Source organism: Oryza sativa, chromosome 8 (genome assembly GCF_034140825.1).
Source record: "Oryza sativa Japonica Group chromosome 8, ASM3414082v1".
Classification (NCBI taxonomy): domain Eukaryota; kingdom Viridiplantae; phylum Streptophyta; class Magnoliopsida; order Poales; family Poaceae; genus Oryza; species Oryza sativa.
Genome location: NC_089042.1, coordinates 24,279,975 through 24,294,663, shown reverse-complemented (window position 1 = coordinate 24,294,663; position 14,689 = coordinate 24,279,975). Strand labels below are relative to the sequence as shown.

The 14,689-nt window shown below is 39.1% G+C and overlaps 1 protein-coding gene across 2 annotated transcripts; it reads right to left on the bottom strand.

The window, feature by feature from the left end:
* Positions 1-5,358: 5,358 nt before the first annotated feature.
* LOC107281855 (UDP-glycosyltransferase 89B2) lies at positions 5,359-11,722 on the bottom strand. 2 transcript variants are annotated; one of them, XM_066312931.1, is made up of 2 exons: positions 10,041-11,722; positions 5,359-5,637 (listed from the first exon to the last, which is right to left on the bottom strand). In XM_066312931.1, exons 1-2 carry the CDS (start codon positions 11,469-11,471, stop codon positions 5,623-5,625), a joined length of 1,446 nt encoding a protein of 481 aa, XP_066169028.1. In that variant the 5' UTR covers positions 11,472-11,722; the 3' UTR covers positions 5,359-5,622. The 2 variants fall into 2 exon arrangements, with proteins under 2 accessions (XP_066169028.1, XP_066169026.1); XM_066312929.1 differs by lacking the exon at positions 5,359-5,637 and adding an exon at positions 8,449-9,969.
* Between the last annotated feature and the right edge of the window lie 2,967 nt (positions 11,723-14,689).

The following is a 14,689-nucleotide window of genomic DNA, read 5'->3' as shown; positions in this document are numbered from 1 at the left end:
ATATAGAAATACAATTTAGAAATAGCTGAAATTCGAAATTTAAAAATAAGGAATATTAGAAGAGGAGACTAGAGTCCATATAGAAATACAATTAGGAAATAGCTGAAATTCGGAATTAAAAAATAAGGAATATTAGAATAGGAGACTAGAGTCCATATAGAAATACAATTTAGAAATAGTTGAAATTCAGAGTTAAAAAATAAGGAATATTAGAAGAGGGGACTAGAGTCCATATAAAAATACAATTAGAAAATAACTGAAATTCGGAATTAAAAATAAGGAATATTAGAAGTAGAGTATAGAGTCCATATAGAAATACAATTAGGAAATAACGGAAATTCGGAATTAAAAATAAGAAATATTAGAAGTAGAGTATAGAGTACATATCTTAACTAATTAAAAGATTAGTATTTTTCCTATCGTCACATAATTTTCATTCGTATGTATGATTTTTCACTCGTCCGTGTGATCTGTCCTTCCCCGAGTCCGAGTCTGCCTTCAGAAAGAATCCCCGAGCTAGATCCTCAAATCAATCAATCAACCAGATAATCAAAAACAACACGAAAATACCAATCTCGACCTCATGAATTTGATCCCCGCAAGAAACCTAATACCCATGTATTACCTCTCTCCCAATCCGATCCATCTGAGCAAGAAAATGAATCACAAATCCACAAAATCATGAAATGAAAAATCCAACAACATTAAGTTACGTTGGGTTGCAGGCGACGTGCGGCAGCGGAAGTGCTTGGCGCGGTCGTCGGGCTTCTAACTAACTAAAATTTAGAATAAACATAATAAAATTAAAAGTAGAGTTTAGAGTCTGTATAAAATACAATTTATAAATAACTAAAATTCGAAATTAAAAAAAACATGGAAAGAAGAGTTTAAAGTACATATAGGAATACAATTTAGAAGTAACTGAAATTCGAAATTAAAAATTAAAAAATATTGAAAGATGAGTTTAGAGTCCACATAGAAATACAATTAAAAATAATAAAAATTAAGAAATAAAAATAAATAATATTGAAAGAAGAGCATAGAGTCTATATAGAAATACAATTTACAGAAAATTCGAAATTAAAAAAAAGAAGTATTAAAAGACGAGTCTAGAGTCCATATAGGAATATATATAATTTACAAATAACTAAAATTTAATATTAAAAATAATTAATAACTAACACGTATATAAAATACAATATAAATATTACACATTAATAGTTTTGTAAAGTTATTGCAAAATTTAAAAATATGTTGTGATTTTAATATATTTGAATAATATAATGAGAAAACATATATGCTATTATATGAGAGAGAATATAATGATACTAGCCGCGCAATCTGCGCGGGCCACCATGCTAGTTTGTAATTAACCCTAATAATTTGGTCTACGGATTTTCATATTTCTTTTATGTATAAAGGTAAAGTGGTTATTTTTATAGCAACTAAATACGAGCAGATGTATGGAGTACCGTTGGTTCAACGGTTTAAAAAAAAGAAAAAAAAAGAAAAAACTACAATTAGGGATGGAGGGGATACCTAGTTGGCAAGACTATGCACAGAGGTAAATTCGAGTGACGCATACCATACATGACCTTTTTTTTAACGAATAGCATTGGACAACATAAAGTTTCTATTGGTATAGTAGGACAAAGGTCTCGTTGAGATCCTAAAATTTTTGTCAAAAAAAATCACATCAAATGTTTAGAGTTTGGACACATACATGGGACATTAAATGTGAGGGGAAAAAATACCAATTGTACAATTTGCTTGTAAATTACGAGACGAATCTTTTGAGCCTAATTACGCCACAATTTGACAATGTGATGCTACAGTAAATATTTGCTAATGACGGATTAATTAGGTTTAATAAATTTGTCTCGCAGTTTATAGACGGAATCTGTAATTTATTTTGTTATTATTCTACGTTTAATGATTTAAATGTGAGTCCGTATACTTTAAAATCTTCACACTCAGATTATCTTTTTGAAGACTGTAACTTGAAGAAAACTCACCAACCACACGCCGACAACACTATCAACGTACTACAAGTCATCATTGTCGCAACTGTACACACGTGTTCCTTTTATACTGTAAGTGGTGCATCGGTCTTCACTCCAATCACTCCTCGAAAGATCCTTGTTTGTACTCCCCGTAACATAATATAGCAATTTAAAAATAGATAAGATATTTTATAGTATAACGAATCTAAATAAAAATGTGGTCAGATTTATTATACTATAAAATTTTTCGTCTAGTTTTAACTTGCTATATTATAGGAACAGAGAGAGAGTATTTAGCCGTCATGATTTCAAAGCTATTCGAGCACATGAATCCTAGCTGCTATAGGGTGTGTTTAGTTCACGTCAGAATTAAAAGTTTGGTTTAAATTAAAACAATGTGACGGAAAAGTTAGAAGTTTATGTGTGTAGAAAAATTTTGATGTGATGAAAAAGTTAAAAGTTTAAAGAAAAAGTTTAGAACTAAACAAGGCCACAGTGGAATAGCCTGAAGAATCAATCCATATTCTTCCACTAGAGCGCCGCCCATACCTTTCACCGTGGAAAATTATAGAATGCCCACCAGAATTTCGTGTACTAACTGTGGAAAAAAACCCCACCAAGCTAAATTGAGATCCTCTGCATAAGAGATACTAAAGGGAGAGGATGAAATGTACTGCACATTAGGGGTACTGTAGACCGACAGAATCGGATCGCACGCTAAGGTAAATTTGGTACAGACAATATGCAACAGTACGTTTTTTTGGTTCCAGTAGCTACAGTAAGCAACACTGTTTATGGCATTAGTTCACTGCTCCCTCATATGAACAGTACATCTCTGCAGTAGGGATGGCAATTGGGTGTGACGGGCATGGGTAGTGCCTATTCATACCCGTGCCCGTGAGATTATTTGTGCCCGTGGGTATACCCATTACTACATGACGGGTAAGGATGGTTACCCGCCACAACAAAAGCAGTGGAACAAAAAGTCTACAAGCTTCTAAGTTCAAATCAAACTTAAAACATCAAATATTCTCCGCCTCGGTGTGGTGTCTCTCCTCTGGTGACGATAGAGGGGGAGAGAAATAATAAGGAAAATAAAAGGGAAACCGTAGAAAACAAAGAACGTGGCTTATGTATTCTAGTGGATTTTGATCCTAGCCTAAATGTAAGTTAGATTTCACGGGTAAACGGGCAAAGCGGGCATGGGTAGTGATTACACATACCCATACCCATTTACCCATCGGGCATAGCTTTTGACCCAACAAGATACCCATGGGTATAAAATGGAGAACAAACCCAACCCTAATAGGTTTTTATCCATGGGTTAACGGGTAAACGGGCACAATTGACATCCCTACTCTGTAGTACTGTTGTAGTACTGTAGAAGAAGTCTTGCAGTCACCACTTTCACCGTGTGCTCCACTTGCAAATTAAGGGGCTGTTCAGATTGATGACATTTTCAACTATACCATTATTTGTTAAAATTGACAATTATGTAGCTATATTTAGTTTGTTACCAAATATTGGCAATATGTATAGAATTTTGGTAACATTATTAAGCTAATCCTACCGAAATTTTGGCAATAGTGTCAGTTTGTTAAAATTTTGGTATTCCCAAATTTTGGTAAGGTTAATTTTGGCACCAGACCTAAATTGGCAGGCAGACACAGGTATACTTACGTGTCCATGTCCAAGCCTTTTAGCAGAGAATTAGGGTAGTTTTGGATTGCTACCAAAACAATATTTTAGTAGCATAAATAGTACCTATCATTTGTTTGGATTGATGCTAACTTTTTGGTAATGTCTATACCAAATTTGGTAGTAATATAGAACTTTCTTCAGTATAGTATCACAATTTAGCAATATTTTAGTAGCAAACCAAATAAGATGAATACAAATTTATTCTACCAAATAATTGGTAGTAGTGACAAAACTTAAAAAATAATAGTAGGACACTAATCCAAACAAACCCTTACTGGTGAAGAAAACAATATGGAGTCATCAGCCAACCCTTGAGTCCATCGGCATAATAAAATGTCTCAACTCTTCCAAGGAAACCCATCGGCATAATAAATAAATTAGCTAAATGTCTCAAACTCCTGTCATCTTGCTCCATGAACCATGATAGGCATCAGTTATTGGAGCAACTAGGAAATCCTCGCGTGTAGGGTTATATAATTAGGTATTCTAATAGTAGAAGTTTAAATGTTTTTATAAATTATATGATATTGTTATAAAATATTAATAGAAATTTATGAAGCTAGACACAAGGCTGTATCAGCCCCCGTCATCAATAACACTCACTGGTGGAGAAGTACTTTTTAATCCCGGGACTACGAATCCGGGACTAAAAAGATTTAGTCCCGGTTCAAATAACCGGGACTAAAGATATTTTTTCTTTTTTTTTCTCTTTTTCATTATTTTTAACATTGAATATTGATTTCACACCATCCCCTAATCATACTAAGAAATCCCAAATCCAAATCATCACATATCACAGAACATCTCCAAATCCTCAAATAGATCATCTCTAAATACATCACAAACTCTTAAAAAAATTACATCACAAGTTCTAAAAAATACATCAAGATTCACATCACACACAAATCAAATACATCACAGGATAAATCATAAATTGTAAAAAAAAAAGAACAATCAGCCGGCCACTGCCGCCTCCTATCCTCCCCTCCGCGGCGGCCGGCCGCCGCCGGCCGCCGCCGCGCGGCCCCCCGCGCCGCCCGTTGCCTGGCCGGCCCGCCCTCTTCTCGCTTTGAATGGAAGGAAAAAAAAAGGAAAGAGAAGGCTAGGAGTTAGAGATAAGGAAAGAGATAAGAAGTTAGAGAGGAAAAAAGAGATAGAGGGAGGAGTTTGTTGTGTGGATGGGAAAAGAGGATCGGTACTAGGGACTATATAGTGTGTTTTGATTTTTATTCCCGGTTAGTAACATCAACCAGAACTAAAAATAGGTTTTTAGTCCTGGATGGTGTTACTAACCGGAACTAAAGATCCTAGGGCCCTAATACAGCCTAACATGGAATCAACCGGGACTAAAAATGATTTTTAATTCCGGTTGGAGTTTCCAACCGGGACTAAAGATCATCCTCTTATAAGTCCCAGTTTTTAATGGAACCGGGACTATTGTGAATTTGGGTCGACCAACCAAAAATGGTTTCTCTACCCATGACTTACAAAAAAAGTTGCTGAACTTAGAAAACTTACTAGAAACAACGTGCGGCTTTGCCGCGCCCAATTTAGATTAGGCCAATCTATTTTGTCAGTGGCCTTGTTTAGGATCAATGGTTTTTTTTCTTAACATATTGAACCAGAAACCTAAAGAAATAAATTAATAGACGTTGGGACTTGAGATCAGAAGAGGAAAATAAAATGTTCTTGAACAAGAGCAAGAAAAAGGACTCAGTAGAACCATTGGCAGGGGATTTATGTATTTGACAGGTGAGTATTAATTACACCATTGCTAACATGAAAAAAGAGTGAGAATCCCTTATGTGTCACTCCAAATTAACCGGTTCTCTTATATGCCCCTTCAAATTGGCTCTTCCTTTCTATGCCACCGGTTCAAGTTTGTCCTCCCTTTTATGCCATTGCCGTCACTCCACCGTCAGTTGACCGTTAACTTCATAGTAAAAAGACACATTTACCATTGAGAGTTGGTATATAACCAATGATAGGTATTTTAGTACTAATATATCTACTGGATACAACATATGAAAATTGATTTTGTTTTTCAATCACATGCAATTTTAGCCATCACCATCACAAATAAATTTTCAATACAAGTATGAAACATGCAGCTTTCCAACAATATTTTTATTACAAAGAGCATTTTCCACTTGTTCTGACAAAACTTTGTTCACTCAAAAAGGATTTAAAATAAATTAGTTATGATTTTTTTGAAGTTTACACATTTTTTAGTTGAGATGGCATATTGGTCATTTATGAAAAAAAACTAATATTTGACTAACAGTCAACAAATGCTATAGTGCTGGGAGTAGCATAAAAGGATAGAAAAACTTAACTAGTGGTGTATAAGGGAGAAGCCAATTTTGAGTGGCATATAAGAGAACTAACCAATTTCTAGTGGCATATAAGGGATTCTCTCAAAAAAGAAAGGAATGCCTTGAATGGATGCTTTGTCAGCGTTAAATTTTGCAATTCCAATTTGTTTTTCTTCCGCATTTTTGAAAGGAAAAAAATTATATATTAAAAGAATACACAAAAACTCCTACTTCGATTGGTTAAATATTGCATCTAACTGTACAGGTATAATAAAAAGCAACCTTACAAAATCTTCATGGCAATGGTAGAAAAAATTCAAATGTCAAGTACTTCAGAGGTCAAATTAGACAGTACTTCAGTACCAGGCTAGGAAAATAATCAAAATTAAACATTTAATAATATGGTTCCTTATCAACTTGAGCATGATCACTGATCTTGTTGCCTAATAACATGATTGGTTTTTTTTTATTTCTTCAAAATAATGCCAGTTCAGTTTCAGAATTCAATGCTCAGTATTCAGTATCATGTCATTGCATGAATAGAAGAGTACGCAAAGAGACCATTGCCAAAATAAAAGAAAGTGCATGAAGCTACGATTAATCATGGTACTAATTCAACCATACTTGAGTTTCGACAGCACTACAATGTATGAGAAAGATCTCCATGGGCTATTTATTAGTTTACAAATTTATTAAAATTACAAAACGATGCATGAATTTCCAGCTTATTTTCCACTTGAGTGCTGAGAAAATGCAGAAACAATCTGTAATATAAAGTAACATAATAATGCTAACGACATAACAGTTCTAGTACCAATTTCTGCTCTCTGTAATATGAATTTAATTTAATTCTAATATCTAATTGTTCTCAGATATGACATAGTTTCTGGAATAAGCTTTATTCAGATCAATTGAAGGCTGCAAGACAATGAGTTCATCGACATCAGTTGAAAGTCGAATATGTGCGCACAAATTCTAAAGTCCAATGAACCAAAGTAATGAAAGTACTTATCTTCATTTTATCCCTCCAGATGTCTATAAGAACTCTGGAAATCCTTTTTTTAAAATAACTTTCACTTCTTATTCTTTAAAGATCACGTTTTGAGTGCATTTCAGTTTACACAAAGAGCCTGAGGAATTGATTATTCGTTTAATAATTTGGTATAGCGTTTACCTCAAACATGAGCAGAATATGCTGGTGCCTCCTAATCCTCTTGTACCAGTAGATTCTTAGTAGATAAATGATTGCAAAGAAGCCTGGTCTTACGTGTTGCACATTGTAACTTATATATGCAGCTGAACTTTACCGTAGATAAACTTTACCGTTTCTTTTAATCTTTAATCTTGCACCAAGTAAGCAAGGATTCTCTCTCATTCATCTAAGTATCTAATCACCATATATGTTTTTGCAGTTCATGTCTACATAATTTTTCTTTGTGTCATTTTTTTTTATTTGTGTCATTTTAAAATTGTACATGATAATTGGTCCAAATCAGTAAAAAACTCTTGATATGAATTGTATCCCCAACCTCATCTTACCACTTAAGGTTATCATGAGATAGCCCCATCTTGACGTTTGCTATTTTAAACTTCTGAAATTACATACAACAGATAGGCAATTTACCGATTTAAATTCAGATGGTTACAAAGAAACCCAAGAAACTGACAGAGACTACATTTTGGTCTAGGAGCATTCGCATGGCAACATATTAATAAGCATTATTAAACTCTCAGTGGTCACAGACAAACAACATGATGGATTCACATCATAGGTTCTACTAATCGTTGGCAGATGACATTGTTGAACTATTTTCCACTAATAAGCATTACAACGAACAGGCAGAGTGCAGCAGGGGATAGTAGTTTGCAATTCAGAGGGGTGAGACGGTGGATGACCTGGAATAGCCGATGGAGTTGGTGAGCCAACCTGGAGAAGTCAATGCTGCGATGTGGGCGGAGGCGGCGCCTCGGCTGCCGGTGGCGGAGAAAGTGGACGTTGCGGCTGATGAGGAACACGTGGAGAGCGGCGACGCACCAGAAAATCATGGGGGCGAGGCAGCGCCCTCGATTCAACGACCGCGTGCCGGCAGCAGGGCGGGCTGTTGGCTCGGGATCGGCAGCCGCCCGGCGACAGCGAGGCGACGGCCGCGGTGGGGAACGAGCGGAGATTGGAGCCTTGGCGGCGGATGGGAACGGATGACGAACGAAGTATTTACTGGAGTATGGATACTCTACTCTTTTGCATTAAACTCCCTCGAAAGATTATATTTTACAACAAGATCCACCGCACGATATATCACCGTAGATGCGTGATCTGACGGCTGTGCGCGAGGGACCAAACCCATGAATCCAGTCATGCCACGTGGCCTCGCTAATTGCCCTCTGATTTGTACAGATTTCGATAGTAGAGATTACAAGCACAGTGCATATAGAGAGATAGGGATGAACATATATATGAATCATACAGGTATCCCACTAAAAGATAAAATAAACGTGTAGGTCAGAATTCTAAAACTTAAAAAAAAAAGAAGTTCTGCACTAGTGATTCTGTACTCCAACAGTTGCAAGAAGACACCAGGTGCATCTTGAATAACATGTCACTGTGTACATGTGGGAAGATGGTTGTTGAGAATGAGAACCATACTACTTGCTCTAAAAGAGTATGTTCATTTTTTTTTGCCACTTTCAAGGCTATCAAAGTTAAATGTATTATTGTTGTTGGTAGTATTAGAGCAGGTACAATAACAAACTATAAGCCAGATATAAATACATTTCTAGGAGATAAAAAGATGAGAAAGAAGTGCAGCGGGCTACATATTTATAGCCAGCTGCAGCACGGATTGCAAGACGCAATGTGTGTATGACAGGTGGGACCATGTATCTATAGTATAGTAGGTAACTATTGTATGTATTAGTTATTAAATTGACTATAGATATATTGGAGCTGATAGACGGCTATACTATGAACTTGCTCTTATATGTGTTTGTTGTAAAGTATTCGGTAAAGTTATTAATAGTAGTGTCGTTTGTTAGAACGCTATGCGTTGAACTAAGAGCTCAATGGTGATACAAGAGAAAGAGATTTATACAAACTCGATGAGAGATAATTATATTAATACCGTACTCTACTCTTGTTTAGTGAATTGTATTGCTATAGGGTTTTGTATATGTCATGTTCATGTGATTGCATCTGCCCCAATCTTGAGACCCACGCCCATCTTATATAGATTGAGATACACAGTTACATGTAGTTATTAGTAATTTAGCCACATACGACTTGTTTTATGTATAGGAAGCTTACGAATATTCTATCCACCCATTATCTTGTATTACAAGTGTTAGCCATTCCCAAGTTCTGCTCTACTTACAAGTAGCCGATTTGGTTCACCTCCTATTTATCAAGTCAGGTAAGCTTTCTATGATAGTATTTGTGGCCTATACCCTTTATGACAGAAACTTTCAGGATTACTAATTTTTTTTATAGGTTTCAATAGAATAGCAATAGTAAAATTTTATTTGGTTTATATGAAATTTAGAAATACTAAGAAGATATTTTGTTTGGTCAATAGCATTGCCCTATAAAATACAGTGATGGTAATAAGTTTGCTAGGACAAAGGTTAGCCGGCTTAGCCCCAATCCCAAATAACCATTATACTATTCCCAGCTTCCGAAAATAACCATTATATTCGCATCTAATCACAGTTTATTAGGAATAAAATATATACTCCCTCCGTTTTAGGTTATAAGATGTTTCGACTTTGTTCATACTACTCTAAATTTAACTAATTCTGTAGAAAAAATATTAATATTTATAACAACAGCATAGTTTCATTAAATCTATAATTGAATAAATTTTCATAATATATTTGTTTTGGGTTTAAAATATTATTATTTTTTTTATAAAATTAATCAAACTTAGAATAGTTTGACTTTGATTACGTCTTCTAACCTGAAACAGAGAGTAGCAGTTTGAATAAAAATACATTAATTAGTCAGCTTTGGCGAGCTTAGGATGCTCACCAACTCTTCCAAGTCTACGGAAGAACTCCCACCCTCCGCCACCGCCGCCGCCGTGCTCCTGCCGAGCTCCGCCGCGCGCTGTCTCACCGACGCCCCGCCGTTCCCGATCGCCGAGGCTATGGCGTCGGCCATCTGTCCGGCGTCGGGCACGGCGTCGGCGCCCTCCGCCACGGCCACGGCCACGCCGGCCTCCGCGAGCAGCCACGCGTTGGTGAACTGGTCGGCGCTCATCGGCCACGCGAGCATCGCCACGCCGGCGGCGACCGCCTCGAGCACCGAGTTCCAGCCGCAGTGCGTCAGGAACCACCCCACGGCGCGGTGGCGCAGGATCTCCACCTGCGGCGCCCACCCGCGGATGACCATACCGCGCGCCGCCGTCGCCGCCTCGAACCCGCCCGGCACCGGCGTGCCGCCCCTCGCCGCCCAGACGAACGGCGCCGCGCTCCGCCCCAGCGCGCCGGCCAGGCTCGCCGCCTGCGCCGGCGACAGCGCCTGCTGCGTCCCGAAGCAGACGTACAGGACGGAGCCGTCGTCGAACGCGTCCAGCCACGCCGCCACCCTCGCCGGCGCCACCGCCGGCTTCCCGCCGCGGTCGGTGCACCGGCCCACGGCGTCCGACAGGGGGCCCACCGCAAACACCTTCTTCTCCATCAGGTCCGGGAGCGGGCGATCCACGTACGCGGCCTCGATCGCCGTGAAAGAGTTGGCGACGAAGCATGAGCTCTCCAGATTCCACAGGAAGAACTGCCGGATCGCCTCGGAGACCTCGTCGCCGGCGACGTACGTCCGGTACAGCCACGACAGGTGGCTCCAACGGAACGTGGGCGAGCCGGGCACGTCCTGGAAGCTGACGGCCTCGTCGGGGCAGCGCCTTCTCGGCAGGCGGCGCCAGAGGGAGTGCGACACGGCGAGGTAGTGCGCGCCGGAGGCCGAGAACGTCACGTGCGGCACGCCGAGGTCCGCGGCGAGCGGCTGCGTCCACCCCGTGAACATGTCGGAGACGACGGCCGTGACGCGGCGGCGGCGGCGGCGCTGCGCCTTGCACCAGGCGAGCAGCGGCGCGCGGAGCGCCGCGAGAGAGGCCATAAACGGGCGGAAGAGGTGTCCCGGCAGGTCCTTGGTGTTCTCGCCGCACCCGGCCGGGAGGAGCCCCGACGCCGACGCCGCCGGGAAAGGCAGGGTGACCGTGGCGACCGACGACGGCGGGCACGACGCCAGCAGCGGCGCGAGGAGCGGGACGTTCCCGGGCGTCACGGCGACGGCGAGCGCGAGGCCGCGCGCGGCCAGCAGCGCGACGAGGTCGAGGAGCGGGAGCATGTGGCCCTGCGCCGGGTACGGCACGACGAGGACGTGCGGCTTCTTCGTGTCGCCGTCGCCGTCGCCATGGCCGCCGTCGGACGCAGGGCTCCGGGGCGGTGCGTGCGCGTCCATGGCCGACAGCAAAACGAGAGGTGCAACCCAATTATCAACAGTTCAACACTAGAACTGGAGTGAATTGGCTTAGACAAACACAATCGATGCAACGTCAGAGACTCTGGCTGCTGCCGACGAACGGTCCTCCGGTAGTAATTTATAGTTAGAAATTTTAAATATGTGTTATTAATGATTTAGACGTTAATCTTGAAAAAGAAACTACAATAAAAGGTCTTAAAAAATTAAAATTAAAGTTTAAGATTTAATTTTTGTCATCGCTGTATCCATGTAGGATAAAAGAAAGTGCTTCTATTGTACGACTGACCTTTTTTTTTTTTATGTCTTGTATACGAATGACTTTGACGTCGAGATAGGTACCCTGTCCTTCCGTTTCATATTTAGTAGGATATGTGTAGGGAGCTGACGTTCTGAGAAACAATTGATTGATAGCCAGTTTCTGAGAATCTGAAAAGGTTGGGTTTTACAGCTTCTAACTCCTAGTTCATTTTCTGGATTTTATAATTACAGTTTCTTAAAATCTGGACCAAAGCTAGCTATGTTGTTTGGGGAGCTTCTAATTCTGTCAGAAGCTAGGTTGTGATGGATTGTAGCGGTTGGTATCTTTCTTTTTTACATGAGCAGTAGATTAACGCATGATTAATTAAGTATTTTTTTAATTGGTCATCGTATTAAAAGAGTACGCCAAGATTAATAAAAGTTAATAGTTCTCTCGTACTATATTTACTTCGGTAACAAACTCTATTACATGTAATCCCGACTATTTTGTAACCAATAATAAACCAAAATGTTGCATGTTGATTGTATATAGTTGTGCGCATGGATATATATATATATATATATATATATATATATATATATATATATATATATATATATATATATGTATCAATGTCCATTTACTTTCATACGCAGATAATAGAAAGATTTAGGGAATGCATATTAAAAAGGTGATCATTTGGGAATAACCTCAAAATATTATATGATGATTAATTAGGAACGAAGGGAGTATTAGATAAACAAATTTAAAAAATAGATTAATGCTACCCCGTCCTAAAATATAACGACTTCTAGCAATTTATCTCCACCTATATTTTGTTTTCAACCAATTACAACCCTCCAACATTTAAATTCTCCACGTACTTTGTCTTCTTAATCAATCACAACACTTCTCCATTCAATACCCTTGCACGACTCTAAAACTACTTATATTTTGGGACGGAAGTAGTATGATATTTCAAAGAAACTTTCCTATAGAATTTTTTTCGAAACACACACGTTTAGTAGTTCGAAAAGCGTGTGCGTGAAAACATAAGAGTGGGAATTTAGTGGCAATTTAAGGGGATTCTTTTCGTTTGATTTAGATTGTCGAGTAGATTATTACGACGGATTATCGATTTGATTATAGGCATAAATTATTAATTTAAGAAATAAACTTAACATATAACATAAAAATAAGGTGGTGTTTAAAACTCACTGAGATAAAGATTAAGTTGGCGCATGTAATACGAGAAAATCATTCGCAAATGATTAATTAAGTTTTAATTATTACAAACTTGACAAAAATAGATATATTTTATATTTTAAAGTAACTTTTATAGAGAGTTTTCGTATGAAACATACCGTATGTTGAGTAATTTGAAAAACGTGCTAACGGAAACGGAGGTAAAAAGCCGACGCACGCGGCCGGGAGGAGCCGCGACGCGGACGACGGGAAAGCAGCGTGACCGTGGCGCGACCGAGGAAGGCGAGCGCGACGCCAGCAGCGGCGCGAGGCGAGGGGCGGGAGCATGTGCCCCTGCGCCGGCCGGGTACGGCACGACGTCGAGTCGACGAGAACGTGCGGCTTCGCGTCGCCGACGTCGCTCGCTGGGGCTCCGCGCCGATGCTTCCATGACCGACAGCAAAAGGAGAGAGGTGCAGCCCAACGCCGGAGCTTACCAATGAAATACTACTACTACTCCTATCAAATTAGAGCGAGTACAATAGCAGGCTATAAGTTAGCTGTTCGCACACGTACGTGGAGATGAGAAGAGGAGAGAGAAAGAAAGCGTGCTACATATTTGCAGCCAGCTACAGCACGGACTCCAATACATTATGTGTGTGGGAGGTGAGACTATATTAAAGGTGTAGTATATTTTTATAGATAACTGTTTATGAATTAGCTATTTAATTGGCTATAGATGAATTAGAGCTATTAGTTGTATATACTATTAAACTTGCTACCTTTAAACGAAGTGATAATCCCAGCTAGTAAATACTGTGGGCCAAATCAACCAGGTCGTACTGGCTACTGTTGTTGCTACTGTGCTGAAAAAGTCTGATCTTAGGACATTTTTTGACTACTTTGATAAGTTGTTCAGATCATTGCTTGCTTGCTTTCTGGAGTGCAGGATCAAAGATGTTCTACAAGGAGGTAAAATAGGATTTTTGAAGAACACGGTCAAAGTAACCCTTTTCAAAGTTTTCTAACCTAGTTGACGTCTTACACACTCTAGTTGAGACTAAGAAAAGAAACGCACAAACTAAGACCGTGTTCGTTGGTTGAAGTTGAGAACTTCTCTCTTTCACATGGAAACCGGAATAGTAGATTAGCGCATGATTAATTATATATTAGCTAAAGAAAACTTTAAATAGACTAATACTCCCTCCTTACTTAAATTTTTAACGCCGTTAACTTTTTTAAACATGTTTGACCGTTCGTCTTATTCAAAAACTTTTGTGCAATATGTAAAACTATATGTATACATAAAAGTATATTTAACAATGAATCAAATAGTAGGAAAAGAATTAATAATTACTTAAATTTTTTGAATAAGACAAACGGTCAAACATATTTAAAAAAGTCAACGGTGTCAAACATTTAGAGATGGAGGGAGTATGATTTTTACAACAACTTTCCTATATTTTTTTTTACCAAAAAACACACTGTTTAGCGATTTGAAAAACGTGTACGTGAAAAATGGAGGAGTGGAGTTGGGAAAGTGTTACAGATAGTGGAAGAAAGGGAATTCCAGATACAACGATATTGGGTTTTTTAAGGTATCGGAGATTCAACAATATCCACTAATCCTCGTTAAAACACTATGCGTAAGAGTTTTGCCCCTATTTCATATATAGTCACAAAGTCCACGATCGCCCTCATATTTTGGTTCTTTCCCACTGTGAAAAAACCCCAAAAATCTTCACACAAATGCTATTTCTCCCATAATCTTCTT

Coding starts and splice junctions, on each gene's coding strand:
- LOC107281855 (XM_066312929.1), bottom strand. CDS start 11,471: ATGGACGCGCACGCACCGCCCCGGAGCCCTGCGTCCGACGGCGGCCAT. Junction 9,970..10,040: donor CCGTAGACTTGGAAGAGTTG/GTGAGCATCCTA, acceptor TCTCTGTTTCAG/GTTAGAAGACGTAATCAAAG.